This window comes from Coffea arabica, unplaced genomic scaffold, assembly GCF_036785885.1.
Source record: "Coffea arabica cultivar ET-39 unplaced genomic scaffold, Coffea Arabica ET-39 HiFi ptg000011l, whole genome shotgun sequence".
In the NCBI taxonomy this organism is placed as follows: domain Eukaryota; kingdom Viridiplantae; phylum Streptophyta; class Magnoliopsida; order Gentianales; family Rubiaceae; genus Coffea; species Coffea arabica.
The window spans coordinates 28,953-56,380 of NW_027266160.1; the positions used below are offsets into that span (position 1 = coordinate 28,953).

At 36.9% G+C, this 27,428-nt stretch overlaps 3 protein-coding genes across 9 annotated transcripts; 1 reads left to right on the forward strand and 2 right to left on the reverse strand.

The window, feature by feature from the left end:
• On the forward strand, positions 1 to 7,532 carry LOC113725992 (cold-responsive protein kinase 1). Of its 6 annotated transcripts, none has more exons than XM_072073468.1 (8): positions 1 to 668; positions 1,204 to 1,405; positions 2,492 to 2,622; positions 3,160 to 3,370; positions 3,457 to 3,691; positions 4,271 to 4,421; positions 6,541 to 6,763; positions 7,212 to 7,532. In XM_072073468.1, exons 2-8 carry the CDS (start codon positions 1,321 to 1,323, stop codon positions 7,226 to 7,228), a joined length of 1,053 nt encoding a protein of 350 aa, XP_071929569.1. In that variant the 5' UTR covers positions 1 to 668; positions 1,204 to 1,320; the 3' UTR covers positions 7,229 to 7,532. The 6 variants fall into 6 exon arrangements, with proteins under 6 accessions (XP_071929569.1, XP_071929568.1, XP_071929570.1 ...); XM_072073467.1 differs by lacking the exon at positions 7,212 to 7,532 and adding an exon at positions 7,084 to 7,210; XM_072073469.1 differs by lacking the exon at positions 7,212 to 7,532 and adding an exon at positions 7,084 to 7,210 and having other exon boundaries at positions 2 to 668; positions 2,492 to 2,604.
• A 1,385-nt stretch (positions 7,533 to 8,917) lies between these two features.
• LOC113725994 (clathrin light chain 2) lies at positions 8,918 to 12,667 on the reverse strand. Its single transcript, XM_027249445.2, has 3 exons — positions 12,099 to 12,667; positions 10,320 to 10,473; positions 8,918 to 9,593 (listed from the first exon to the last, which is right to left on the reverse strand). The coding sequence occupies exons 1-3, from the start codon at positions 12,500 to 12,502 to the stop codon at positions 9,126 to 9,128; spliced, it is 1,026 nt and encodes a 341-aa protein (XP_027105246.1). The 5' UTR covers positions 12,503 to 12,667; the 3' UTR covers positions 8,918 to 9,125.
• A 1,331-nt stretch (positions 12,668 to 13,998) lies between these two features.
• On the reverse strand, positions 13,999 to 24,839 carry LOC113725991 (RNA polymerase II C-terminal domain phosphatase-like 1). 2 transcript variants are annotated; one of them, XR_003457454.2, is made up of 18 exons: positions 23,859 to 24,839; positions 22,249 to 22,728; positions 21,737 to 21,947; positions 21,468 to 21,625; positions 21,279 to 21,349; positions 21,048 to 21,153; positions 20,843 to 20,926; positions 20,081 to 20,671; positions 19,933 to 19,996; positions 18,112 to 18,242; positions 17,968 to 18,021; positions 17,410 to 17,506; positions 15,980 to 16,215; positions 15,810 to 15,896; positions 15,275 to 15,340; positions 15,070 to 15,143; positions 14,913 to 14,985; positions 14,822 to 14,847 (listed from the first exon to the last, which is right to left on the reverse strand). XR_003457454.2 is itself a non-coding variant. In XM_027249442.2 (17 exons), exons 1-17 carry the CDS (start codon positions 24,144 to 24,146, stop codon positions 14,739 to 14,741), a joined length of 2,907 nt encoding a protein of 968 aa, XP_027105243.2. In that variant the 5' UTR covers positions 24,147 to 24,839; the 3' UTR covers positions 13,999 to 14,738. The 2 variants fall into 2 exon arrangements, 1 of the variants encoding a protein (XP_027105243.2); XM_027249442.2 differs by lacking the exon at positions 14,913 to 14,985 and having other exon boundaries at positions 13,999 to 14,847.
• Positions 24,840 to 27,428: the final 2,589 nt, after the last annotated feature.

Genomic DNA, 27,428 nt, shown 5'->3' on the forward strand with positions numbered 1-27,428 from the left:
ACCTACAAACAGCTTTATTTGATTTCATATACTGGAGACTCAGCGTCTAATCTTTTGGAAATTCCTAGGATTGTTTGCTCTTCCTTTGCATGGTCCTATGTTTGGAAATCCAGACGCGCTTGGTAAAAACCAGAAAAACCCAATAAAAGCCCAAATGTTGGGTAAGAAAGTTCCGGTGGCTGAATCCGAGTAAACTTGAGTTGGGGACAGCAAGAAGAAGAGCAAAGTAAAACACCTGTTGGTTGAGTACAGCCGGCCAACCTGGGCACGTACAAATCCGGAGGTCACTTTCAGAGCGTGTCACCAACACCCAGTGAAAAGTGTGGACACACACAATACAGTCAGTCACGGCGCGCAGACCTTCTAGCTTTAGTTTGAAGATCCATTGTCCATATATACGAGTTAAAGAGTTAGTAGCCTCGGACCAAATTTTGGTCAAGGTGGAAAAACGCTGATTATCTGGGAGTGGGGGGCTGGTAGAGAGGGATGACTCCTGGCCGTTTCACACCAAAACCGTCTAAGAAACCATGTCGTTTTGAACCCTTTCAGTTCATTCCTATATATTCATTTCTTGCAAGTCTTAGCTTTTTACAAATCCTTAATTACTATTCTCCAAATTCCTCCTCGGACGCTGCTGGTTGAACCCTTTTTAGCTAACAATCTAATCTGTAAGTTTACTCTGATCTTTCAATATTTTTTCCTCTTAAAATTTTAGTATTTGGGTTGAATTTTGTATGCTCCATTGAATTTTTTTTTTTATTTAAATTTTTGGGGGTTCATTCTGGATTTCTTCTCGCCCCCCCAACACCCGGCCTCCGGTTCCCAAAAAAAAAAAAAGAAGAATTATGGAGTTGAGCTAAGCTCAACACTACTTTGCATTTGGTTAATTAATAATGGATTATGCCGCAGATTTTTTAACAAACGAAATAAATATTGTCAGCCTAATTGAAAATGCAAAGCCAGGGTTCGACTTCATTTGCATGTAAGTAGATGAAATGGTTCGAGTGATGTCTTCAATTGCATCCGTAATTAGTGATGCTCTTTTTTATATATTTTTTATTGTTTCTGAATTTTGCCAAAGGGCGTTGCTTTTTGCTCTTTTTAAATTTTTTTTTAAACTTGATTAGTGTTTTAATATTAGGAAGCTGTTCTTGTTATATAAAGATTTTATTGATCCTATAGCATCTTCTCTTTCTTGTTCAGTGCATGATTGGACGCTTTAGGCATATTGAGGAGATGGATGGTCACGGTTGCAGAAAATGAATGTGAGAGGCTTTATGATCGGATTTTGAAATTGCTATCATAAAGCTGCCAAGGGACATGGGTTGTTGCTGCTTTGGTGCCTCTAGTACCAAGCAGAATAGGGCTAACTATTATTCTCGTCCAGACACAGGTGATGCTGAAGGTGAGTGCTTTATTACAGTTTAGACATCATAGATGTTAGTGTTGTTTCATACTAGTTTCTTTTATTTTGCCTTCCAGAATATTTTTCATGGACGTTTTTCACAGCATAGAGAAGAGACATCAGATTGTTTGCTTTAATTGTCAATTTCTTTGACGTTGGGATTTTCTTTTGCTTTCATGTAAATGAATTGCTGGTACATTGTTCTCAGAATCATGATATTGTTGGTGAATTCTTTTTCTTGTATATCAGTTTTCAACATTTTCACATTATCACAAATGGTTGGTACTTTGAACAACATAAAACCAGTCATCAAAGTGCATATTGACTAAATCCTAAGATGCTGATCAAGGCAATGGTGTCTGGCAGCATGAAGAATTTTTATTTCATCTGTGAAATTGTGGTCAGCCAAACATCAAAGTCTGAAGTTTTCTTGGTCATAAGCTTGTTATGTGATGCTGTTGAGGGGCTTTTAAGAAGTTTTCTAAATTCTTATGTCTTTTAGGATAACTATTTCAAACTAGATCATAAAAGATGCATCTTTCTCTTTTCTTTTAGCTTAATGATCATTCTGAGATGTGGTCAACCTAAGTACAGAGATATACTCAATCACCTTTATGACCTTTAGGGTTTGAAATAGCAACATATTTCTTTCTTCCTGTTTCTTTCCGACTTTGTTATCCTACAGATTGATGACTGGGCTGGATGCCATAATCAGCATAATAGTTTCAATAATGCTAAAAGATTAAAACCAACAAATGCATTAATCTTTTTTTTCTTACCAATTATCAATCATGTGTCAAACTTGTTAATGTTTTTTCTACAATCAGTCTTTTTGCATTTTTTCAGAACCAACAAATAGAAGTATGAGCAATCTTGCTTAACGTATGTGTATTGGAACCATAGTTATACCTGACAACTTAGAAGGACTAACTGAAACTTCTCTCAGTCCAGGAAAATTTCAAGCTGTTATCTCGCCTACATACTTAACATTGCAAAAGTCAACAATAATTATGTCTTTGAGTTTTACTTTTTTGACTTTCCAACATCTGTTTGCCAGAAATGATTCTTAAATTGTTCTATTAACAGGGATTTTACTTGGTAAGACAAAGAACTTCTCAATCAATGAATTAAATGCAGCAACAGATAACTTTCATCAAAGCAATAAGATAGGGCGAGGAGGATTTGGGACAGTTTACAAGGTATTTGCAGTTTCTCAGGTAGTTTACAAGGATTTGGGACAGTTTACAAGGTAGTTGCTATAAGTTTCTCAGATGAAATTATCTCTTGTTCATGCTGCCATATATTGTTCACCGAATTACATCCTGAACTGTCTAATAGGAAGTCTGGGTCTTTTCATGAATTTTTCTGGAAGTAAAATAATACAGAGAGGGCTTCCTATACTTGATGTATTATATAATTTGTTTCGGTGGCATATAGCTCAAATGCTCCACAGGAATTCTGTTTTTTACTATTTAAAAGAAAGAGTATGAAGAATGCGTAGATTGATAATATAATGCATGAAGTTACATAGGTTCTTTTATTTGTGAGTGTGTACATTCGTAAAAAAAGATGCTTGTTTCCATAGGAGTCACAAGATTTCATCTTCATGCTAAAGTAGTTTGGATTGTCCAGGAAGTTATTTTTTGCCAATTCAAACAACTATATTTGGCTTTCCAGTTGAGAAGCATATCTCTGATCTTTTCTGGAACTGTTAGATTTGACTTGACTTTCTTAACCATGCTGTAATTTCTTAGGGAAAACTGAAGAGTGGAACTCCAGTTGCTGTGAAGAAGCTTTCTGCTTTCTCGAAGCAGGGTGTGCGTGAATTTTTGACTGAGATTGAAACTATATCAAATGTTCAACATCCAAACCTTGTTCGGATGATCGGATGCTGTGTACATGGACCTGACAGGATACTGGTCTACGAGTATTTAGAAAACAAAAGCCTTGATAATGCACTACTTGGTATTTGAAAATTTTTGCAAGAACTTGGAATTCATTGATAACTAATGATCCTCAATTGAATATTGAATACTTTTTCCATTTTGTAGGTAGAAGTAGGGTGGTAAATCTGGAATGGAACAAAAGAACAGCTATCTGCATGGGCACTGCAAGGGGTCTTGCATATCTTCATGAAGAACTTGTGCCACACATAGTGCACCGAGACATTAAAGCTAGTAATATACTTCTTGACAAGGACTTTGCACCAAAAATTGGAGATTTTGGGTTGGCTAAACTTTTTCCAGATGACATAACCCACATCAGCACAAAAATAGCAGGGACAACGTATGTCTCCTCTCTTGTTGATAGTAGAAGTTTTCAGTTACTTACAATATAGTTCTAGAAACTCTGTTTGCTCTGCTACGTAACACTAAACTTTTGCATTTATTCATCGTTGGAAGACTATTGCTAAATAGATTGGTCTTGTTAAAACATGCTTATGAATCAATACTTTGTGCAAAATGGATACGTAGAGATTGGAAGAATTGCTTTTCAGATCCTAGAGGTGGTTCTTCTACTAAAGTCCAGTAGTAATTTTCTATAACTGCAACATTTGGCAGAATCAGTTGTCATTGTGTGACTGGCATGAGTTACAGAATCTATTCTAACTGCGCTGGGTCTATTGAGGATTATAGAGTCAGTTTGGTCTTTAACTTTGGGGAGTTTCCAATGCTAAACTTTTTCTGAAATTTACCCTTCAATTATACATAGATTTGAAGAATTTGAAACCCAAATTTTATCTAATCTTGAGCATGCATTTGTCAACTGTGGAAGCTGTGTTCATCTAATGCACGTATCTAGCTCTCGTGTTCTTCAAGCAGGGGTTACTTCATCCTTTTTAACTCTTTCATGTTTTTCAAGCAGAGGTTACCTAGCGCCTGAATATGCATTAGGTGGTCAACTAACAATGAAGGCTGACATTTACAGCTTTGGTGTGGTAGTACTTGAAGTTGTAAGCGGTAAGAGCAGTTCAAGTTCATTCTGGGGAGGGGCACGGAAATTACTTCTGGAAGAGGTATCTAAAATATCTCAAGTTTCATTGCAGCAGCTTCACCTCTTTTGCTGTTATTCTGTTATTCATGTGCATTTGCTTGCTGCTAGTCATGATTTTTATTCAATTAAAAAGCAGCATTACCTAGGGGTGTGTATTGACATGATATTATCCTGCCAGAACCTTTCCCCATTTTAGAGGTGTTGACTGCTCACAGTAATGTCTAAAAATGTTAACAAAAAGGCTAAGAAGATCCTTCAGAAAATGGTGCGTGTCTCACTTTTGAAATTTATAGTGACTTTTTATGTAAGGTTTGGACCGTACCTACAGTATAGATCATAGGATATCCTGCACTAATTGTGGAGTTTTCGTGCCCTGTTGTTTACATAATGATTGCTGGAAGTACGGGAATTATTAGTTCTGAGTTGTTCTTTTTACATCTGCTTGCCATTTCCTTCTGATGATCATACTTTGTAGTATAGAGAATGTAGAAAACTTGTACTTCCATATCATTTCTGGCACTGGGGACCGTGTATATGAAAAATAATTTTTTATTTTTCCCCTTTTCTTTTGGGACTTTTGACTATTCTGATGGGCTTCTGATATTGGAATTACATAACCTGATTAGGAGTCCTTTAGAAGTAAAGAAAAATGGCGATACATATTTGCATAACACTACAGAAATAAGCAGATCAGGCTTAGAGAGAGAGGCACCACTTGCAGCTTTATGGGGGTAGAAATTGCTTAATCAACTTTTGATCTCAAGGGATTAAAAGAGTTGCAAAGATCTGTCTTACTAATAGTGGAATGGATATTCCTGATTATTATCTATAAAATTGGCTTGTTGAAAAGAGATTTAATGTTCCTAGGTTTAACTTGATAGTACGACTAACAACTGACACATTTCAGAATATGCAGAAAGTGAAGAGAATCTTGTAGAGGAAAAAGAAATCACATCATCAGAATTTAAGAAGTCAAACATAGAATATCAATTGATGAAATCTTATCATGAAACTCTTTGAAAACTTCTTTTATTTTATTTTTTTTAAGATTTTGATTTTTCCAGTTCTGTTAAATTGCATCTTAGAGCTTGTATGTGGTTCTTTAGGCAAGTGGACATTGCAATCACATAGAATATAGTTAAGTACATGATAGAGAATACAGATGTGCATGTAAGCATGATGCATCTGGAGATAGTAGGTCTTTTCCATTGTGCTTTGATGTGCCATACTGCCATCTCAATGAGGGAGAAAACTTTGATGGTGCTGAGTCTCCAAACTCTCTTAAGGCCATTAGTTAGAATGCATGCTTGAAGAGTACATTCTGATAGATTTTGGCATAGTTGGCCACTATAGTAGTAATTGCCAACAGGGCTTGCCCTTTTAGCAAGTTTACCATTGGTTGGTTGTATCCATCAATGGCAAGAATTGAGAACGTCAAGAAACGTGGGTTATATTGGATTTTTTGTTTGAGTTCATTGATGACAACAACATGAAGACAAGGTTAAGGGGACAAAAAGGGATTAATCTTCAGACTAAATCTTGCTAGAGTACCAAGAAAACAATGAACTTGATGCCAAGGGACTTTTTTTGACAAATTGTCCATGCCTCATGCCTGAACATCGAACAGGGGGAAAAGGAACGAAGAAAAAGAAAACAGCAGAGGCAACCTGACCTTTGTAATAAATATCTTTGTAACCCCTCAAACTTAAAACTGCCTTAGATTCAATTGGATGTAACCATAAGTTAGAAACAACAGGGAGACCTTCTCGCTAGCCAATAGAGAAACATGACAAATGTGACCCTAGAATAAAACACATAAACTGAATACCTTGGTCTAAACTCTAGTCATCAGAAAAGGTAAATCTAGTGATGAAACATATAATCCTTATGGTACTTTTGCTGATATAGCTCCTGCTATGTCTACTCAGGTTGTTACTATGTTTTGTTATAGTTGAATTGCCGCTGAACTCTCTCTCTCTCTCTCACACACACACACACATTTACAGACTAATTGAATTTCTCTGTATCCTCATTTTGTAAGTATCCAATTGTATGGTTTTGCTTATAGCGTTTGGTTGAAGACACGGCCTTTTTCTTCTTGAATTGTTTCCAACTCCGAATAAACTTACCTGCTTTTATAGGCATGGCAATTCTACGAAGAAGGGAAGTTGTTGGAGTTAGTTGATCCAGAACTGAAGGAGTTTCCTGAGCAAGAGGTCCTTAGGTATATGAAGGTAGCCCTTTTCTGCACACAAGCTAAAGCGCATCGAAGGCCGTTGATGAGCCAGGTTATAGAGATGCTCTCGAGAGACATCCGGCTTAATGAGAAGGAACTTACACCCCCAGGTTTCTTCCAAGAATCAGGTGGGCTTAGTAGCTTACAGTCAAAAGAGAAGTCGTCTGAAGGCTCTACTAGCTATCAGATGAGCTCTGTTCCTGTCAGTATCACTCAGGTCAAAGCTAGATGAAAATTGATTCCAGGGTCCAATACTTACTCCAGGATGGCAGAGGGCACAATTTAATTGAGTGTCAAACAAGAAATTAAAGTTATAGAAAACTAGGAAGTAATCAGGAGTAATTTCTTTTTCAGATTAATGTGCTTTCTTGAGTTTCTTCTTCCTCTTATTTGATTTTGAGGTTTTATTCACTTGGGCCTTAATATGTTGGCCTTGATTCATTTTCAGATGGGGACACAAAATAAGAAAAAAGAGTTTCATTACGTAGAGCAGTGTATGGGTCATTATCGAGACAAATGACACTGGTAAATCTGTATTTAGAGTATATAATTCAGCTGCATTTGGTGTTTTTCCAGTTGCTGCTATAATCTAAGGCCTCACCTCAGGCCTCTATTCTTCGTAAACCAGAGTTTCAGAGCTAATAAACACAAATGAGAAAATTATCGTCCAAAGGATCCCATGTCGGAGGAGTTGGTTGGTGCATGTATCAACGACTGGATTTTGGCCTTAACTAAGACTAGCCGAGCAAGTTGATGTTCCGGGTCCGTTGATGTTTCCACCCCTGAAAAAATTTTGCTGTAGCAAACATATTATTATTATGTTTGCAATATGTAAATTATTTAGAAGTAGCAAGTGTTGAGATTTATGGAATGAAGCTAGTCTCATTTGAAAAGCTATCCCAATTTTACATTAATCAACCAACAACTCCCCCTAAATATAAAAATAAAAAAAAATAAAAGAGTACAAAAGAGCAAGTCAGAGAAAATGGAAGTGTACTCGAGCGGTGATCCATTCTTCTCAAGCTTGAGATTAGTAGTGGGAGAAAATCTGATTCATCAAGGTGTGATTTTGCGCTTGTGCTTGGGTTGGGTACGAGCAGCCTAAAAAGTGAACTGAATATCGAAACGTTTGCCTAGGAATTAATTTTTTTTGGAAAAAGTACCAACTCAATCAGGAAAAAGTACCAACTCAAGCTTGCCTGGTTGGGTACCAACTTAATTTTTTATGGCTTGCCGGAAAAGAGAGATGTGAAAAGTGTTTAGATTCAAATAAACCATCAAGGCAGTTGCCTCGCGTTGCCCTTTTTGCCTCTAGAAGTAAATTCATTCATATTGACCTTCCACTCTCATTGAAAACAAATGGTTTCTACGGCTTAGGACGTCACAACTAGGGCTGCAAACGAATCGAGTCGCTCGCGAGCGGCTCGATTCGAGCTCGAACTCGAGTTCAGAATATTAAACTCGTTAGCTCGCGAGCCAACAAATGGTTTCTACGGCTTAGGACGTCACAACTAGGGCTGCAAACGAATCGAGTCGCTCGCGAGCGGCTCGATTCGAGCTCGAACTCGAGTTCAGAATATTAAACTCGTTAGCTTGCGAGCCGGCTCGCGAGTTTGAGTATATATATATTTTTTTTATTTTTATTTTTATTTAATAATAAAATTACGTATATTATATATATTTTTTATTTTTTATTTTCATAGTGAAATTACGTATATATCCTTAATATTTTATTATTTATTCAGAAAAACATATTATTTTATTTATTTTTTTAAAAATAAAATAATTATTTTTTATTTTTTTCGAGCTCGAGCTCGGCTCGACTTGATTCGAGTCGAGCTCGAGCTCGAAAATTGCCAGCTCGTCGAGTTCGAGTTTGATAAAATTTAGTCGAGACTCGACTCGATTAGCTCAAAACTCGACTCGATTCGGCTCGTTTGCAGCCCTAGTCACAACCCACAGTGGAGGTAGGAGGAAGGATGAATTTAATGGTACAGAAGAAGTTCCCTTCGGTGACTTATGTTACTTGCGGTTTGCCAGTTTTCACATAAAACGGGGCGCGTAAGCATTGACACAAAAGGGCAACAGTTGTTTGGCGTTAGGAATTTCTTTCTGCGCATGTGAGAGAGAGTTGATCTTGGGGTGGAGAAAAGCAACGAATAGTCAAACCTACTCCAGCGTAGTCGAAGCCACACTGTTGATACCATGAAAAAAGATGCGGATTCTGGGCAAACATCGTTGGTCTTAGTTTTAGCTGCACAACTCCGGAGATTAAGAGCAAGTTTCAAGTAACAAGATGAATCTCAATCAATATAATAAAAATTCAAAAACACAATAACAAGTCCTCATAATGGATCAGAGAGCTGAATCGACTTAGCAGAAACAGTACGTACATTCATAAAATGGCATGCAAATAACAATCACAATAATCGGCATAAACGCAAAAAAAGGATGTCGGAGGGCACTATCAAGACTAGCTAACATTGAAATTTAATTCGCAGGCTGCTCACTGGCCACAGCTTCAGTCTCTTCAGCAGATGTGGGAGCAGAGCCATTAGCAACTGGTTCTTTTTCTTTAGTGAGGGCGGCAGCTGCCTCACCGACTGCAGATCCCTTGGCATTAGCTTCAGCGTCTTTTCCAGTCTTGGCCTTTGCATTTTTCCCATCCTTTGCATCCTTCCCAGCTTTATCATCCTTGGAAGGAGCAGGCGGAGGCGGCATCATGTGAGGTGGGGGATTGTGCTTGAGCTTCACTAGTATTTGGCGCATCCTTGAAAGATCGGTGGGTTTGCCTGGTTTGGGTCCTTGGATGACGGTGATTGATGGCTTCTTCTCTTGTTCCTTCTTCCCTCTCCTTTTCTCAATATTCGGGACCTCATGCGGAATCAATTCTCCTATGGCTTTCCAATAGTGCTTATCAACCTCCTTGTGAAATTTCTCTTGACTTGCCAAGCACAACTGCCCCAAAAATAGATGGATTCGAAGGTTAGACCAAATTAAACTCTCAGGAAGTCATCTTTTAAAATCATATATATACTGTATAAATCTGATTTTTTTTTTTTTTTTTTTACGGATGCATCTCAGCCCATAAAATTTTTTACACGAAGTGATTTTGCCTGTTGCGCAATCCTATCAGTTGAAATAACAGTAAAGCACCTTTGAGTCACAAGAAAGTTCAACGACTCTATTGAATTTTTTGACTAAGAATCAGTAATCAACCAAAGAAATGGGACAAAAACTACACACGAGCAGCAAGGATAATAATATCAGTTTTATTAGAAAATAAGAGCTTTTTCTCATGTAAGGTGCTTTCCTTCTAATGACAATTGTTTAATCAAAAAGGACCACTATCAATAACTCTGTCTAGCTCCAACTGGATGCAACAATTCTCACTCAGCTTATAAGAAGCTCTAGTAGCAGCCTGACATTTAGCAATTGCAACCTCCCAGTTTGGAAATATACTTGGTCAAAGTAATTTGATATACTAGTGAAATGAGACAAACAACTAAAAGCATGTATAATCTTGTCTCATACATTTTAGAAAAAATTAAGATTTTTTTTGCCTTTCATTATAGTACAGGACTAACATGCAATTTGCCCATAACAATACACGACCCCAGGTTAATGCAGAATTAACAAAAACTCAAATCTGGGTTATAAAGCTAAAACCAAATAAAGCTTTACCTTCTCTTTCTCTCTGTTGTTGTTCTTGTTGGTCTCAATATTAACCTTTCTTTTCTCATAAAAAGCCTGCTTGTACTCTTCACCTTCTAGAATAATTTGGTTCCTTATCTCCTTTTCCCTCTTCTCCTTCTCCTCAAGTCGAATAGCATTCAACCTATATATCAGAAAGAATATAGTTGATCAGTCCAACAGATCTGATTGACAGTTCAATAAATTTTCTAACAAAACATTCATGCTAATTTTGGAAGAGAGAAGGAAGTGCTTAATATGATTCAAGACCAGTTTTCTTGAAGAAAAAAAGGGGAGACATAGAGAGGGAGGGGAATTCCGTCCCTAATATTCTTGACAGTTCAGTAGAATTGTTTCAAAACACAACTGTTCACACACTGCTTATTCGTTCAGCTCAAGTATGCTTGATGGGAACTGGGAACTCATTTGTTTAATTTGATGGCTGAGCTTCAACATCAAATAACATTCATAGGCTTGACAGAGGCTACGCTTGCTTTAGGCTCAGCAACAAATTAAATATTAGATACTTTTACTTTTTCAGGAATAGCAATAGAGATTCATTACATTATATCTTCTTAAATTGCTCTTTATGTCCAGCAGATTATAAGGTTCATGATATTTGCATTACATGGTTTCTTGTATAAAAGCTCAAGCTCAAAAATCAAGTTCAAGCTTTCCACATTAGTCAAACATCAAATTTCCTAAATGAGCAGAGCTCGAGGGCAACTATCAGTCAAGATCTGTCAAAAGTTGACTTGAGAAATTTCGCAACTAGGTTCTTTCTTAAAAGGGAAAAGATAACCTATAAGAAGGCTTCATTCAAGATTTTTTAGAATCCAACAGTCTAAGCATATTCTGGTCAACTCAAGGATCACGCTCTGAGTTCAAATTCTAGCCTCGATGTGTCTAAAATTTAAGATACATAACCTATAAACTTTATGCAAATTATAAGAGCTTATTCTTGCATTTAAGAAAGAGGGGGGGGGGAGGCAATAATGGCATGCAATCAACAAGCATGATTGTACATGAACCCTTCTTAAGATTTTTTATGATTTATTGATCCAATTCTACCATCTCAACCACACAAAATGTTATTAGATACATAACAGTGTAGCCAAATTGTTATGTCAAGGATCTCGATCTGTAGGTACTTAATTAAATCATCTGAAACCAATAGAAAGCAAATTAATTCTTGATTCACTTGAACAAGAACCAAAATATACCAACGAAACCAAAAAAAAAAATTTCCCCCTTTTTAATTTGAATTGCAACAAGCTATTCCATGTCAAATCATGCAGCAAGGCTCGTAGTAACCGGGAAAGTCCCTAAAATTCCACAAGGGTGCCTGAAAAGTGGATGTGTGGTTTCCTGAACTTGTACATCTAACAAACTCGATCACCAGAGATTCATTTCCTCAAAGCTCAAATCAAATAAACTACCCCCTCCCTCCCTCCTCCCCCCCCCCCCCAAAAAAAAAAAAAAACCACCCAAAAATAGGACAAACAAAAAGCGACAAACACTCACATTTTATCATGATCACAAACTACCATGCAAATTCTACTACCAATCAGTTATGAGCAACTAGTTCAAATTGTCATAATCTAAACCAAAGATCTGAACTTGGGCTCCAGATTAGTAAAACTAAAAATAGTAAAAGACCAAAATAACAAAGATCTATAACAGCAATAAATATTTCACTAACAGAAATGCGTAATATTATCTCAAGAAAGGAAAAGCTTTGTCAAAAACGAACAAAAACAAAAATCTGACCTCCGCCATTCCCGGAGAGCAAAGCCTTCTTCTTGCATTTCAGTAGGCGGTGGCAGCACAGGTCCATCGGATCTAAAAATCCCCTCCGTATCCTCCCCGAGATCATAAGGCCTCCCATTTCCATTCGGAATTGGAGCCCCCGGCCCCTCAAACGGTGCAGCTTCCTGATCCGCCTCGAATCCGAACGGATCCGAACTGTTGACAGAGTGGGAGACGTGTTCCACCGTCACTTCCTCTTCTTCGTATCCAGCTGGAAATCCTCCCCCGCCGCCGCTTTGGTACGGCGGAGTATCGGCGGAGGAAAACGCCGTGTAAGAGTCGTACCCACCGTAACCTCCGTCTTCGAACTGACGTGTCGTCGCCTGCTCCTCACCGTCGATGCTAAATGTATCAAAAGAAGCCATCTTCTTCTTCTTCTTACTGCTTTGTTTCTGTTCCTATATCTCTCTCTGGAAATTTCTGTGTTATGGAGACACACACCTATTTGTATGTGTGTCTCATTAATTGGTATAAGAGGAGTTTATATAGTGGATTCTTTTTTTCAATTTAATACTGTGACTATATACTATTGATTAGTGATTAGTGATTGCTGCTTTAAAAAGAAGCAATGAGATTGATGGATGTGTGAGGGGTCTCTCTCTGTCAACCTCCTCCCACTTGAGAATATTATTTTCATTATTATTACTTTTAAAATAATTTTTATAGTGGTAGTATTTACGGTATGTATTTTTGTTTCTGACATTCAAAGATTTTAGAGTTTATTTCTCTCTATTTTTTTTTCTTGGTAGAGTAATTGGGATTTTTTTTTGTCTTGATAAATTTCGATGCAAACTGTTTTCTTGCCTTTTTTTTTTTTGATTTCAAAAGATAAGGACTTATTAAATCTAGTGTTTCATATAAGAATGGATTCCTCGTTATTCAAAATTCGAAAATATGTGCAACACATTCACAAAAACATTTAAGAATAAAAAGGGTTTAACAAGATTGGGATTTGGAAGTAGAATGTTATTTTGTTTGTACACAGAAATAAATGATTTTTCTTTAAGATAGTTGTAGTGGGATTTCATTCTTATTGAAAATTTTGGTTTTAAAATGTTGTTTTGTTTTTTAGTGATGATTTTAAGTGATTGATAATGAAGTCGTCTGTAGTTCATTAAGTTCAGTTAAACGGTAATAATACAGAGATTACTACAAAGATTTGCAAAGAATGAAATAGAACGAAACTTCTGTTTCATTTCATTTGGGAGTGAAGCAGAAGATCTGTTAAAGGAGACAAATCTAGGAAAAGTTGTCTGGTGTTTCCTAAATAGTTGGGATAAGATTTTGTTTATATTATGAGGTCCGAATTTAATGTTGAGAGAATTTTGCGTCCTTGTCGTCCTAATTTGTCAAGATATTTGACAGTTTTCCCTAGAGAATATTTGACAGAATACCAGCCTACCACGACAAACCATCGTATGTTCATATACAAAGTTTTGCGAAACATCACATACACCAAGTTTAGAGAAATTGATATGCGTCCTTCCCGCGCGATGATTCTCAAATAAGTCCTTATATAAACATGTTTTGAGAAATTTTTGTTTTGCGAGCCTACCTGAATGATTTTTGCGCAAACAGCTATGCGTTTTCTGCTTTTTGCTCGACCAAAAAACACGCGAGTCCATTAAAAATGTTTTGATATTGTTGAAATTATAGGAGTAGTGTATTCTCTCAATTTTCATTTATCCATCATGCGAGCTTTCATTTACCTCCAATTTCTTTTGTTTTTTCGTTCTTTTCATATATTCTGTGGTCTACACAGTTGCTGAGCTTCAACAGTTATCCCCCTTTCCCATTGTTGTCAATGCGCTTGGACGATAGCAGTAATTTAACTAATTAAACAAGGAAACATGAAACACAATGCCGAAAAAGCCAATTTATCATTGGGCTGGGGTGGATTGGCCAAGTGAAATGGAATGTATCATCCAGATCAGTGACCCTGCACAACATCAACATCAACATCAACATCAACAAGAAAGAGCTCCTAAAACTGAACAAAACTTTCACTTTCATCTTTCATCCAGAAAGTGAAATAGGAGCCAGACCATTGAACCAATGTACTGTTAGCATTCAGTGAATCCTCTCCAAAATCCACGTTCTACACCCGATGAAAGCGTTCCATATTCCCGGTATAATTATACAACCACCTCGAACACAAATTCGAGGGACACAGCTCTACCACATTCATGGCTCATGGCTGCATTCAATGTCAGAAAAGAAGATATACACAGTGCCCGTCTCGTTTTCCTTCCCAATTGGTTTGTGAGGGCCTTTTGCACCCTCGCGCAACAAACTCCTACGGTACCGTAGTCCACGAACGTCCTGCAACATGTACAATTTTGAACGGCAGCAATATGGCAAAGCATTTCCCTTGTCTTCAAAAACTTGCAACTATATCAGCAGCCTGTAAAACTGATCTAAAACAGTTGGTTGGAACATGACCTAATCATTGCTCCCAAATTCGCAGCCTGTAAAACTGATCTAAAACAGTTGGTTGGAACATGACCTAATCATTGCTCCCAAATTCTCTGGTGTCACCGCATAAGCTACAAGTCTCTCTGCAGATGCTATACTGCCAAGGTGCAATTAGGACATGAAGAATTACGGTACGGGAGAAGCATTCTTTGGATATCTTGCAGAAGATGGCATCCGCTGCAGAACCCTGGAAAACTCCGGTTTCAATCTTTTGCTTGACATCCCCTGCCATGGTCTGATGAAAAAGCAGTTAGTAAACATAAAGCAAGTGGAAGTAGCCTAGGAAAGCTGAGAAAACACCTGCAGCAGCATCATAAACAAGCATGTAATTATGCTATCAAGGTTGTTGACAGTTTCGTAGAATTTCATCTACCTAAAGCACGCGAAATAGTCCACTTTATTGACAAGAAAACAAGACAATCTAATGTAACAACAATGTGATGGCAAAACAACTCACCTGGGAGAGCCCTGACGCTTGTGACCATATGAACCAAGCATTGATTTCAAGGTTCCAAGGGCCTTTTCAGCAGCCTAGACAAGAAAACTCAGTTCAACATTTCATGCAGAATGAGTATAAACTTCCGACATTTCAGCCGGGCACAAAGGTTCCACTTAGAATGTTTGAGGAGGAGAAGAAATTTAGAAACAAATCTACATGGTACCTGTGATTTTGCTTCATCCCAGTTTATCCCAATTCCCTTTCCTAACACCTGTCCATCTATTTCAACCTAGAGCATGATCAACAGCACAGATTAAACAAAGTAAACAGGGATAAGAGAAAAGATTATCTCAATCCTATAGGTGCATCAGCATGTCCAAGCAATTAAATCCAGACAAAAGGAAGACATTTCGAACACACCGATGGAGCAAAAGTAGTTAGATATGTACATCCAGTGCAAAGAAGAGCACAATATCTGCTTAAGACCTCAAATATGTATTTAGGATCACGAAAAAGTCCCAACAACCAACGAGCATAAATCTAGAGGTATCTCATAAGCTTTGCAATGTAGATGAAAGACCCTACACATGTGAAGTTACCAATCATTTGTAAGCATCCTTTTTTTGACATATTCGTCCTGTATAAACATAAAGCCAAATGCTTTCGTTTTGCACAAGAAGAATTAGAAAAACAGGGAAGCAGGTTCATGTAAGAAAATGACACAAAAACCAACTACTAATTGAGAGGAAAACATTCACCTGTGCATACACTTCATTTTTTTGGCCAGGATTAGCTGAAAGCTGAGGCTGAGTTTGGAAAGCTAAGCCAAGGCCCTCCATTGAACACTTAAGAATTAAAGAGAAATCATAAGTATACAAGTGGAAGAATAATCCCAGAAAAGGAATCACAGCAGCTCCTAGAATCTTACCAGCTCTTTAAGGGCAGCAATTGGACCCACAGGTCTCTTGGACGCCTCCAATCTCGAATCCAGCACCCTAGGAGGCATGGATGCAGTAGAAAATGACCCGGGCTCCTCCTTAGGCAATTGTTGATACCCCCAAGAACTAAAATCGTTGGCAAAACCATTGTTGGATGTATTTGGGAATCTACGCCATTCCCCAGGAACAGAGCTGGAATCAGGTTTGAGAGATGATATATACTTATCTGCAAAGGAGTCTCTACCAGTCAAACCACTCAGCAAGCAACAACAGGAACTTTAAGAAGGTGAAGTTATATCAAAGGTTCCCTTCCATCCCAGGCAAAACATACCAGAATTGATTGAGGTTTTCCCAGGGAAGCAAACAAAAACTAGCAAAATAGACATCATCAAGACAGAGCCAGTCATAAATCACTTAAACATCAATAAGACAAAGCCAGACATCAATGTAGCTGGTATGTACAAGCATACGCTGAAATATCCATGAATCAACATGCTCATTCTTTTTTGTATTTCTCTTCATTTTCCTTAAAATTAGTTTACCCATCTCAAAAAAGACTAAAAGAATAACTAAAAGTGTGCTTTTTCACAAACAAACTTGAGGCAAGAAGCAAAATTTTTCAGGAATCAGCATCAGTGTCTCAGAAATATACAAAATGCCAGATATTAAACGTTCCAACTCAAAAACTAGAAATGAATGGAGTGCTAGCTTCTTGCATATGGTGGCTTACAAAGATTAAAATAGTACATTAAGAAAAAGAAATAGAAAAGTAAAAGTTTAAAGGAATAAACTCTTTCAAAGGAAATGCATTGTAATCCCATAGTATCAATTAACTATTTGAAAAAGCTACCACAAGCTAAACCTCAATGAAAACAGGGAAAAACTTATTAAAGCAGCCTCAAGTGTTGAACTAATCACAATGAATCCATAGCTGAATATCAAACTTGTCCCTTTGAAGAAAAAGAAGTTTTGAACTTATTTGTCAGAAAACCAGGAAAAACGGAAGGTCAAACTCCACAGTTCCTACTCTAAGAAGCGAGCTAAGAGTTCAACACATGGAAGCCACAGAACTGCATATGCCATTTCGTGTCTTGATGTATCACAAAATAATTCTAGAACATTCTATACCTGCCTTGCTTTACTTGCACGAGAATTAACACAAGATTTTCCAGTCTGTATTCAAATAAAAGATACATATATCTTCAGAAGATAGAACCCAAACAAAAGTATATCGAAATATACTCTCTCTCCTCTCTCTCTCTCTCTCCCCCTCCCCCTCCCCCTCCCCCCCCCCAACTCTTCCCATCCTTGGGCTAGCGGAATCATCACATCACAAGTCAATTATATTTGGATCAAAAGGTAAACTGCATACAAAACCTGAAAGCATTTTAAACCTCAATGTAAAGAACAACAAACATACCAGCCAAATTCATAAGTGAACTGTCAGCAGCATGACGCTGTGCTTCCCTTCTGGTCCTACCTAGCCCTTCACCAATTTTCTCTCCCGCAAACCAGACCTAAAGGGAATAAGAAACATGATGATCAAGGTCCAGCATGCACGTAGTAATCAAGATAACTTTGTAAACCAAATGTACAGCTTATTACAGAAACGTTGAGGCATTGTGAAAAAATGCATGCTTTTATGGCAAATCTGTCCAAAGGGTTTTATATTTCTTCATTTTTTGGAAGGAATGGTGGACTTTTTCAGATATATATTGATTACTCAAATACTATTTATTGAAACTAAGTCTTCATTCCCATGTTTGTTTTTGTATTAAATTTTGAGTGACTAATATTTTATCTGTTTGCTTTGCGGAAATGTGATATGAAAGAAAGAGACAAGGACACACAAACACACACACACACAGAGAATAACATAAATCAAAATATGTATATCAATCATTATATTTTCTCCTAATTAACAAGGTTAATGGTTAAAACTGATGTAATTGTTCAATCCATGAAGAATTTAAACAACCTCTGCACAGAATTGCAACTCCGAGCTTGAAACCAATGCTTGCTTGAACTCCACCTGTGAGCAAACAAGCCAGGCATGAGAATTCCAGACGAAAGCAAAGCTAAAAAGCCTGGGACTCTCAAGAGGTGTCTAATTGTCTCATACCTTTGTTCCGCATTTGAATGCAATATCATGCAAAGCTCCAATAGGTGTTTCAGCCTGCGGATCAATTTGTCCAGATTCAAGGTCAAGATCTCTATTCGCTGAAGATGATCGAACCATGGAAGCTTCTTCACCTGAAAAAATGCAACTCCCAAAAAACAAATAAGAACAAAACGATGTTTCATTACATACATCAGATTATGAAATTACCCATAAAAGAATATAATAGCATATGATGGGTTTATGCCAAAATGTCAACAAAATGCATCAAAATCTTCCATACCACTCCACAAGAGCCTTACATAAGATTTATGGAAAACACCAAGGCCAAGTTAGCACCAATTTCAATAACCTTATGCTACACTGAATTTTAAGTCCGAGTTCAATCCCCTGTACCCTTTTTCCCAACAGGAAGAACCAATCCTGTTCATTTTCACATTTAGGACTTAAATACATCACAAGCATGTCCCAACATAAGCAGAGAAAAGTACATACACTTCATTGTTATTTATTTTTGAATTGCATGTACATCTGGGCACATCAGACATCCAAACGAATTATCCATTATAGTAAACCTATCCTGTTTAAATAACAATGAACTGGATGCTATAAACTATTAAAAGGTACAAGACCCTTCATATGATACAAATTCATAGAGGAAGAGGACAAGAGAGAGATCACAAATCCATTACTGCTGGTGGATCCAGATGGTTCGGCAACAGATGACCAAATATAAGATGAGAAATTAAAACTAGATGAAATCTTTTTTATTTGACAATCAAATTACCCTCGTCCAAAATGTCCTTATATTAATTCCTTTTACTTTCTCATTTCCCCCCCAGAGAGAGAGACAAAGAATAAATCCGAAAATACAAACAGGCAATGCACAGATATCATGTCTTTGCCAGCAAAGTTCATAACTGGCCCATTAATAACCCAGAATCAAATAATTACAAAAGCTGCCATAGATAGGTTTCTAGTAAAAAATAAATTAAAAATTAAAAAAAAAAAAAAAGAATCAGTAACAAACCATCATGCAAGTATTTCTGCCATTTAATGTGTGGATAGGCGGTTCACTCCTCCATAACTACTAGTAACAAATATCAAACTCTATGTATTCAAGAACCATTCAATTGCAAAATTTAACCAAAGCTTTGCCCACTCAATGAATCTGTTACTGAAGAGTCATAGTACAGGGATAAAAAATTATACTTCCCTTTCAAGTGCAACTTAAATATTTATGACCAGGGAGGACAGTATTAGCCAAATTTAAAAATTCAACCACCATATAACACAATTTTACTCACTAAAAATATCTACGTTGCACCCCCAAGTCTCAATCCAAGACATATGAAACTTCATAACTCGTGCAATTTAGAGCCTTCTTCTCCAATGATCAATGCTAGTGAAAGGACACATCATATGTATGTGCTATCTAAAACAGAATGGAATAATATGTATCAAGTATCGGGCAACAGAATTAGGAATTTTACCACGCAGAATGAAGTCAGTTGTTCAAAACTTCATCAATTACTAAAAGTTGCTAACTTCTACTGACATTATCCATACTTTTGCAGACATAAGATGCATTTGCAAAATTCCATATTTATTAATTATAAGAGCTTAACTTCTATGCTAAGTGGGGTATTTTATAGAAAAAAAAAATTATGAATAAGCCTCTAAGAGGATCTATTTCTAAAAATGTTAAGCATGTAAACAACATACTCATCCAAACAAAGTCTGCAATTCACTCTGCAAAATTACTTTGAGATGTCCCACATAATTGTGATTACAATACACAAGCACAGAAAATTCAAGGCTTACCAGAAAATGATGGGAAACTGGCAACTGGCTGGTTTAATCTCAAATTATCCTCTCTAGGAAGTGTCTGCACAAAGAAACTCCCACAACATCAGCACCATTCACATGACAGCTCAAACCCATGAATCATATTAAAAGAAGTATGAATTACCTCCTTCAGCATCCTCTGGTTTTCAAGAAAAGCTCTATCAGGTGGGACAGCACTCTCTGCTTTGTGGAGAAAAGGAGAGTGACTGGAACGGTGTTTTTCAATTTCCATAGGTTCTGAGCGCAGAGGGAAATCCTTTGGTGGTACAACTCTGTTAAGTTGTCTTGGACTCATCTCTTCATCAATTGGAAACCAACCACGTCCCTGAGCCCTCGGTGCAGAGACTTGTAATGGTGTGCGTACAGGAAACTGAGGTTCACTTGATGTGCGCTCCCTTGAGTCTTGACCATGCTGCAAAATGAGTAGTCTCCTCCTTGTATCAGGATCTAACTCTGATTCTGGGACTTCACCCTCTTCCCTAGCAGGAGAACTTTGCAAGCTTGCTTCTGGAGGAAGAATAGCTTGATTAATAGGATTTTTAAGGACAGAAGTCACTTGAGACAACTGCTGAGATGGAAAGGGAACCACTGGCCCTGACATCGTTGGTTGCAGCACAGAAATAGAAGAAGGTACAGCATATTGGACTGTGGCAACAATTTTTGGATCCAAATTTGGAATTGCCAAAGGAGCAGTGGAGGAAGCCGAAATTGCCTCCTAAATCATAAAATAATTAGTAGATCAATCACTAGCCTAACATAGATGGGAAACAGATTCAAGTGCATAAAAGTAGATATCATATACTCGGTAAAACCGAAAAATAACAGAGGAAACTCAACCAAACAATAAGCACTAGTAAAGAAACCAAATTTTGAGAAAAGCTCTCACCTTTAATCTTCTTTCCACCTCAACATCTGCCATGCCATCAAAACCAAGTGAATCCTTGTTTCCATTTGAAGCGGAAGGATCATCCTGAACAGCCAATGTTTGAGAAACACATCCAAAGTAATTTACTGCAAAATGACTGTTTAAAAAAGCAAGCAAGTGCATACTCTGATTGCACAAGTGTTTCAAGAGTATGGCCATCACTAACCTCTGAGATTAAATAGTTGCTCACATCAGGAGGAGAAGGAATTTCTTTAATATCATCTTCGTATGCAACTTCAGAAATTCGTTGCAAGAGACCCTCATCAAATTCTCTGCAACAAATAATCTCAGGTTAAAAAGCTTATGCAGACTGATAAATTAAAATCTGACTATGCTAAGAGTGGCCATTAATATGGTGCTTGTACTTCTCAACTCTAAAGAAGTTGCAAAACCTTACTTGAAGAAACCACCTCTGACATTGCACGCTACATTCCTTGCAACACAGAGAACTGGAATTGCATTGTTGGCCTACAGCACAAATTATTTAATCTTGGCATCATGATATCATTAGTTAACTTTAAACAAATAACAATAAGAAGCATAGATGAGGGTGATATTAAAGAATACAGTAGTTTCCAGTACATACTTCAGCTTGAGGAGCATAATAAGGAGCAAAGGCAGGAACCACATGCACTCGAGGTTGATCCTTTTCATCCCACACTTTTAACCGGTCATCAATCACCAATGCCATCTTAGGATGACAGTTTCCATGTTGGAAAACATTGAACAACGACTTCCTCAAGCCTAAACAGAAATGCTTATATACAGTTAATCCACCGAAAATATCGCAATCAAATGTAACCAAGAAAAACCTCATGGCAAGCTAAATAAAAGTGACATCTCTATGAAACTCACCAGACTTGACACAGACAATACGATCCAATAGCTCTTTCGGGTCAATCAAGTTTGAATCAGGATCAAGGAGCCGCCACATTTCTAAAGCATAGTCCCTTTCAGCCATTGTGCAAACATACACTTCAAAACGCTTTCGACCTCTTGCGGTTAAGTAGTTTCTGAGATCTTCCCATGCAGGCCTCAATCTTACAAGTACACTTGTATCACGGATCTGAGGTAATAGAAACATAAATATGAGCCCGAGTAAGAGAGTCCAACAAGCTAATTAAGTTGACCAGCAAAAGTCACAAGCCTCTAAGGTCTATGAACACTTCACCACACTCTTCTCCAACTCCCTCACCCAGCTAGGATACTATCCTATGCTCAGCAACAACAACTACAGCAAAACTACAAACTATGGATGGGCAGTAATTTGGCATAATGCTTAACCAAACAGCTACTTCATGATCAAAGTCAATATCTAATAAAGTTCAAATTATACAATAGAAATATTAAGACGCCACATGACATACTTGAGGATTAATGCGAGTAAGGATAATGTTCTTCTCCTGAAGCCTTAAAAGTGGGCGAACAATGGTCTGGTGATTGTCCGACAAAGCAAGAACAACCTCGGGCTGAGACTTGACAACCTTCCCGTTATCAACAACCTGGTCATTTTCTGCATATTGCTTCAGTATATTTTTGTCATCCTGATAACGCTTTATTTCTGCCAGCATAGCAGAAACACGTTGTTGATCAACCTCGGAGTTTATCTTCCGCTGTAAGGCTTCAATCCTATCCTCAAAAGAGCGCATTGTGTTGGCCACAATGAGTGTTTCATCAAGATCAAATACAATACCAAGACATCTAAGGTTCAGCATGACAAGGCAAGAATTGTAAAGTCGAGATGCAACAATGAATCCCCAAAAGCAAGGGAACTGTCCTTCATGCTGTCTAGAATGCATGGCAACCAAATGAAGTTCATCTTCCTCATCAAGTGGCATTATTGCAGTCTACAGAGACATATCAGAATTAACAGTGAGTGTAGGAAAGATCACAATAATTTGCCTTTCACAGACAATGAAATAACAAAACCAAGCTATACAATGCAAATTGTGCTCAAGACAAAATAATGCTAAAAGGAATAGAAGAAAAGCATTTAATTACAGTTAAATGCAAGGAGAAAAAGTCGCATGAGGATATTCACTCATTTATTATTTCTAACGTACAAAAACTTCAGATACAAAGAATTAGAGCCATATGGCATAAAACCCCATGTGCCCTTTCGGTGATAAGACTTCTGTGACAAAATCAGTTAAGTACAGATTAATGGCTTTGAAGTATTAATGATCAAAGTGTTGTTACATAATATAAGTCCAGAAACACATATGCAATCTAAAAGCCTCAGGAGGGAAAAGAACAACCCTGTTTAATAATATCTTTTATTCCCACTTTCAAACTTTATTATGGTTTCCCCAATCCATACAATCTGCAGCTTCCACAAAAGGAATATGCTTGGGGCCATATGCAGTAGCACATTCTAACAAAATAACTTTGATACAAGATCAAGGTTGAAAACTCTCCAAGAATCATTTTTGTTCCAATTTATTTCTAAGGAAAAAGAAATTGTTCATGCAGAATTTTCCGAGCACATGTATTTCAGTCGATACATCCAATCATGTCTGCAGAAGTACAACAACAGAGATCAGTTCAGGGTACACTCCAATTCATGTAAAATGGAAAGCCAGTTCTGGGTTCATTCAGTCCTATTCAACAAAACCACTGATAGAAATTTGAGGGTCCAGGTCCAATCCTGTCCAAAGTCCAGGTTCAAATCCAAAATTAGGGTTTCCACATATTTTACTCCGAAAATTAGGGTTTCGATTTCTCAACTTGAGGGAACATCGTTAACCCTTCAAATTAAGATTCACTCCTCTTTACCAACAACTTAAAGCAAGTCAGATTCTTCTTCTTTTTTTCTTTTCATTTAGTCTTCTAAAAAAACGTTAAAATTTTTATGGTTCCTTTAGTCCTCAGTGTACTAAAGAGAGAGACAGAGGTGAGAGCAGAGAGCAGAAAGCTGAGCTGAGTATTGAGTAATTATTGCCAGCTTCTGGCAGGTGGCAGGTTCTTTGTTCAATACCTTATTTTCCCTGAGACAAGTGGCGTGCAAAATGGAAAGCGGCGAATTCTGTTGAGACTTGTCTTTCAACTCCAGTTTGAAGCAAAGCCCGCCTGAGTCTGACGAAGAAGAAGTAACAGTATGCAGCACCGCCAGTGGCGGACACCTTTCACTTGGCTGAGAATACTCAGAGATCCGAATTTCGTCCCTGTCCCACACGACACCGTTCTGATCATCAATACTATACACTTCCACTTCCCCCAGTACTCTTTCCCCTTCTATCAAATTCACCACCACCGCCGCCGCCATTATTTAAAAATAGAACCCCAAAAAATGAACAAATTATTCAAAGTATCAATTTGATGCCGATTTATCCGGATTCATCCAATGAGGTAGGGATTTGGCTTTCCTTCGCTTTGATTTTGTGGAAAAATCAAAAATCAAGTAAATCGGTCCCATTTTTTCATCTCAGTAGTGGTAATTCCTCTTGGAAGTTCAACGGTCCGATTTTTCCAGGTTTTTCAATCCAGAAAAGATAAAAAAAAAAAAAAAAATTCCCAAGAAAGTATATATAATAATCAAGCTGGTAAAATTAGGGTTTCTTAGATCTGGTCGAACAAAAAAGGAGCTTGGTTTTCCTATGCTTTGCTTTTCTTCTGATTCTTGTTGGTGACGATGATGACGAAATTGTACTCGTTGATGACGTGTTCTCGTCCGACCGACGATGAAGTGAATTTTCGAAGAAATTTATGCATATGTAAATTTTGTGAATATTGATGATGACGATGATGACTTTCGCTTTTCGTACGACTTTTGCAAGTGTATATATATATATATATTTTTTACGAGGAAGAAAAGAAGAAACCCTAGATCCACACCAGGAATAATACTACTACTGGTGCCTGATGATGGGAAGAACAACTCAAAAGTCTGCAGAACAGGAGAGGAGATGCGGCTCTGAAGAGGTGAGGAGAGAAGTTGATAATAAAAGGGATCTTTGGGGTCAAAATTGTACTTTTGTCTCTGCCTCTCTTTCTCTGCTTTTCTTGGTCTGGTGCACGCATCTTTGGTGTGGTGACGTCCCGAGGTACTGATAATAATGGTACAACTTCAAATTTTCGTAGATTCTGGATTTTACACGTTGATGCTTTTCTTACGCCACAAATGAAAGGTTCGGTTAATTCTTCAACGACCTATGCTACGCATGACTTTTTGTTTACATCATTAATTGTCTTTCGTTTTATTATTAGCTTGTAAAGAAAATGCTTTTGTTATTTGTCATTGCTCTGAAAAAAATACTAGTACTAATTTGTAACCACAAAATAGTAGTTCTAGATAATAGCACTAGGGAAAATGATTAACTCTATTACACATGAGCCATCTAAGTAAGGTAAAAAGATGTTATACTTCACCATTTTTCTCATGGATAAAAAAAATTTTGAATGGGCTCCTCTCCGATCATCACCATGGATCAGTGCATGCTCCTCCGAGACTACAAATCATTTATAAGGATACAATGAGAAAATAACTAGTTCTCACCGACTAAGCCAACTTGTATTGGTCACTATTTTCTCTATTATATATTGGTGTTTACAGCATGGTGTCGTCTCGTGTTTAGTCAAATGTGTAGTATTTATTTATTTTTACTAATGATCTTACTGTATGTTTTTAACACATGAAATGTAAAAGTGATCAAGTTTTGGAGGTTAAGCTCAAAAAAAAAATTATGGAGGTTTGATATGATAATATCTGTCAGCGATCATGTTAGAAGATGATTAATTCATATATATATCAACCATCACTCTAGGTAACATAAAAATGATGTATCACTTTCTCATGCTTTCTTTTCATGTGTTTGTATTTAGTGAATGGGTTTTTTTTTTTTTTTTATCTCACGTACGTCATATCATAAAAATGTATTATTTAAAAAGTTTTATGAATAATCTCACATCCACACACACGCGATTTTAACTCACATGAAAATCAAGTGGTCAAAAGTTATGGAAATAGTTAGTCATCACACCATATTTGCGTAACGTTCCAAAAGGTATGGAGTAATGACATGTATTTGATTGATAAGGTTCCTCACGCGTTTAGTGCTTTTACTAAGATAATCTCGATGATAATGGAAAAATCTAATGTACAACAAAATGGGGTTTATTTTGTGAGATTTTGTTGATTTGGATGGTAGGTCATCTGTGTATTTTATGAGCCATAATGGGTATTTTCTTCTTCATTTTTTTTTAACTTTTCCTCCACTCCCCTATTCCCTCCCTATCTCAAACTTGTCAACCAGAATTTGAACCAAATTCCCTCTCTCTCTCAGCCGGAATTTGAACCTTGTTCTATGAGGAGAGAGTTCAACTCTTTGACCATTATAATGATTTTCTTTGTTAAATTTGAATGATCTTGTTGATTTGGATGGTAACTTATTTATTTATCATAAATTTATAATTGATTTTCTTTGTTAAATCTGAAAGATCCAGTTGATTTGGATGATAACTTGTTTTTGTATTCATGAATTTATAATGACTTTCATGCCCTTACAAATCCCCTCTAAAAAGTTATCATTTAATTATTTTACGGAAATCATGTTAGAAACCTTCCTTGAAATTTTTGAAAATTTTTTTTTTTTTTGAATGTGCTAAGATACTCGAGTAATTAATTTAGTTCATATCAATGAGCATGACACTAAAATTTAACAAAGTTGCTAAAAACTATTACCATACTCAACTTGAAAAAGGGCATATAAACCCTTGGAGGAGAGAGAGAGAGAACTTCACCTTGATTGTAAAACATATCTTGTAGCAAGACGATGTTAGGAATTAGAAACACCTTTCCACAATTTCTATCTATGCATTTATTTCACTTTTCGTTGGAGTTTTTTTTTTTTTTTTTAAAGTGAGAGGTTTTAAATTCAAAACTTTTTTACTTACAATCACTCTTACCTCATTTTCCAATCCAACCCTTCCTTGATGAAGGGGGTTGATATCGTAATTACACTTGTTTGGATGTTGGATTATTTTACAAAATTTTATTTGTTTGCATTATCAACACATTTTTCAATCACTTTTTTATGTCATATACATCACATCAAAAAATTATCATGCTATTATTTTAAATTATCCAAATAATTTGCTATCCAAACATACTTAAGTGGAATGGTAAAAAATGCTCGCTCAAAAGAAAAAAAAAAAAAAAAGTCAGAAGGCTTTAGGGAGATTGTTGGACACTTGTCAATTGATGGTTGGCAACTGCATGGAGTAGCGGTTGGATTTGGAATTGGACACACCATACCGACCCCCTTCCCATCGGCTTCACGAATTAAACGCAACCAATCCCTTCTAATTAGGGTTAATTACATTTTTCTAATTGAGTTTATTTTATTGATAGCTTTTTGTCTCCCGAACAAAAACTGTCAATGTTGACAATTTCCTTACTCGTCTAGAATTGTAACATAAATAAACTGCCTAACTATTATGTTGGGACCAAATTGCCTAAACATTTCCCTTTTTTATTTACAAGAAAATTGCCATTGTGGCTTGCATCTGTACCTTAAGATGACTTCAATCAATCTAATTAATTCTTCTT